This window comes from Alligator sinensis, unplaced genomic scaffold (assembly GCF_000455745.1).
Source record: "Alligator sinensis unplaced genomic scaffold, ASM45574v1 scaffold471_2, whole genome shotgun sequence".
In the NCBI taxonomy this organism is placed as follows: domain Eukaryota; kingdom Metazoa; phylum Chordata; order Crocodylia; family Alligatoridae; genus Alligator; species Alligator sinensis.
In genome coordinates this window covers 1,894,203-1,896,587 of record NW_005842143.1, presented here as the reverse complement: position 1 = coordinate 1,896,587, position 2,385 = coordinate 1,894,203, and the positions used below count along the sequence as shown (strand labels likewise).

Sequence of the window (2,385 nt, the reverse complement as noted above, 5' to 3'; positions counted from 1 at the left end):
CCCCAGCCCCGGCCCCCGCGCCCGGCCGGACTGAGCCCAGCGCCCCGCCCAGGCCCGGCCGCAGTCACGTGACGGCAGAGCGACGCGGCCCCGCCTCGCCCCGCCCCGCCCCTGGGGGGAGGGGAGCCCGTTCCTGTCGTCACGTGACAGTAACAGGTACAACCCCGTCAATCCCCCCGGGAGCGCGGTGTGCACTTGTGCCTGCTGCTGTCACGTGACAGGTACAAGCCCAGCCCTCGCCGGGGGACGCGGTGTGCGCGTGTACGTGCTGAGGGAAGCACTGCGCAGGCGCTGCAGCCCCTTCCTCTCCGCAGTGGCGGCTGTGCCCGCGCCCTGCCCGGCTCGGCCAATCACAGACACCGCGGCAGCTCGGTGGTTGGAAGTTGACGCGGGCTGCGCGGCTTGGCGGGGCTGGTGGAGCTGTCCCAGTTTGGGGCCTCCGCTCCCGCGAAGCAGGAGGGTAGGAAGTGTTTCTCGGTGTACGACCGTTACCGATTTGTACAATAACTTCGACCCTTGCACGGTGTCCGGCCAATGACAGTAAAAGTGCCCAAAAGCTACCATTTACTTTTCATTCCATCCAGGAAGAGCACACACCAACTGCTGAAACTTCCTTAGCCTGACGAAGGGTTTTTGAACCCGAAAGCTTGCTTAATAAATATTCTCCAACTATTTGGGCTGGTCTAATAAAAGATATCAAATTCACCCAAGCACCCTTGTCTGCCCAAAACCTATCATAATTTTTAAGCAACTGATTGCTGCACCACTTGCAAACCCCAAATCATTTCCAGAGGGCCTTAGCTAGGTTTTGGGCTTGCTGTCAGTTCTTTTCTATGCCTACTGGCCTCGAAAGAAATGAATCAACTTTGAGGTCCAATTCTCACTTGAGCACTGGCAAGTTACAGTGAGCAGTACAAGGTAAATAAGACTTACTGGCAGACTTATTTGCATATTTTTTTCAGTGTGGGGCAGCTTTTCAGCAAATATGATAATTTTGAGCTTCCAATACAATAATTTAATACTCGAGTGCCGTGAGGTGACGTGTTGTTCCCGGCCGCCTGGGGCCTGAGGAGGAAGGAAAGCTCCTCTCACTTAAGGGCCAGCAAGTCACAGCGCCCACGGGACCCTTCATACTGTTCTTTTATTTCCTCTGTCAGAAAACACAGAAAACAAGCTGCCATTTTCCAAGAGCCAACTTGAGTCTAGTGATGGGCACCTTGAATCTAAATACAGTTGAGAGCCACTGATAGGAAGGGAGGATACTCTCATGTGGGGAGCAGAGGGGCAGGGAGCAGATGCATGGGTATGGGTGAAGCATGTGGGGCACAATTTGAGACCTTGGGCAGGGACCCCTGAACCAGCCAAATAATGTGACTGCACTTTTGCTCTGTCGTGCCAGATGTCCCAGCTGATAGTGCTTTAAAGTAGGAAGCCTGTTTGGCAAGGCGGCTTGCTCGCCATGGGAAATCTGTGGAGCAGTTTTGCAATCTGGAACAGGATAATCGTGAATGTTGAGGGAAAAGCCATTGCGGATTGCGAAACCAGGGAATCGAATTCAGTGAGAGAGCCTCTTTAACGATAGGCTTTGGATTTTAAATAAAACGCCCCCTTTAATTGGGATGATGTAGTCACACGTCGGAGTCCTTTGTTGCATGTTCCCATGGCTTGAGTCATCCGTAGGCAGATGGAGAGGCATGCTCTGTCCAGAGTTCTTTGCTCTCAGGGAGGACAAGAACACTTCATTGTGAAGTGCTTCTTGCTTTGCAGATGGAAAACAGAGGGTGTCTGAGAGGACTAATGGAAGGGACACAAGGGAAGCAGAATGGGGAACCTGTCTCAGGCTCTTCTGCCCTTCCTGTCCTCATCCAACCTGCAAAAGAAAACACTGGGGTCTGTCCCAAAGACTACTACTGATTCCCGTCTTTTCCAGGCTCCCCTGTCACCTTAAAGTTTCACAGTCCCATTCTGTTTGAATTCTACCTCCCTTTACAATCTCCCTGCCCAAGCAGCTGCCAGTTTCAGTGAAGACAACTGCCTGTGTAGTTTCCACCACCTTTTCTGCCCTACCTGTACGTAGGGTGGCCATCATAGAGGACAGTCCAGTTGTCTAGACTAAGTAGCAGAAAACAGAGTAGCAGAAAACTGGAATGTCCTCTATGATGGCCACCCTACCTGTACGTCTACACCAGTGTTGTTGCCTACTTACATCCGGCTGTTCCTCCAGTAACTTTAGGCCTTTGCTCTTCTCCTTTAAAAGTGCTGAAAGGCTAGGGAGACCTGTCTGCTGGGGTCTGACCACAGTTTTGGTTAAAGGAAGAAAGTTAACCTTTTTCATGAGAAAGAGATATATGTGGCTTTGAATTGTTGAGCACTTCCTCATTCTTC

General features: G+C 51.9%; 1 protein-coding gene across 1 annotated transcript in view; it reads right to left on the bottom strand.

Annotated features, from left to right (window-relative positions):
* Nucleotides 1–2,086, bottom strand: part of STX6 (syntaxin 6) — a 17,657-nt gene extending 15,571 nt beyond the window's left edge. Inside the window, exons 1-2 of the mRNA XM_025206186.1 lie at nt 2,068–2,086; nt 1,093–1,150 (exon numbers count right to left, since the gene is read on the bottom strand). Coding sequence (XP_025061971.1) covers nt 1,093–1,150; nt 2,068–2,086 — 77 coding nt within the window. The remainder of the gene's footprint in view (nt 1–1,092; nt 1,151–2,067) is intronic.
* Between the last annotated feature and the right edge of the window lie 299 nt (nt 2,087–2,385).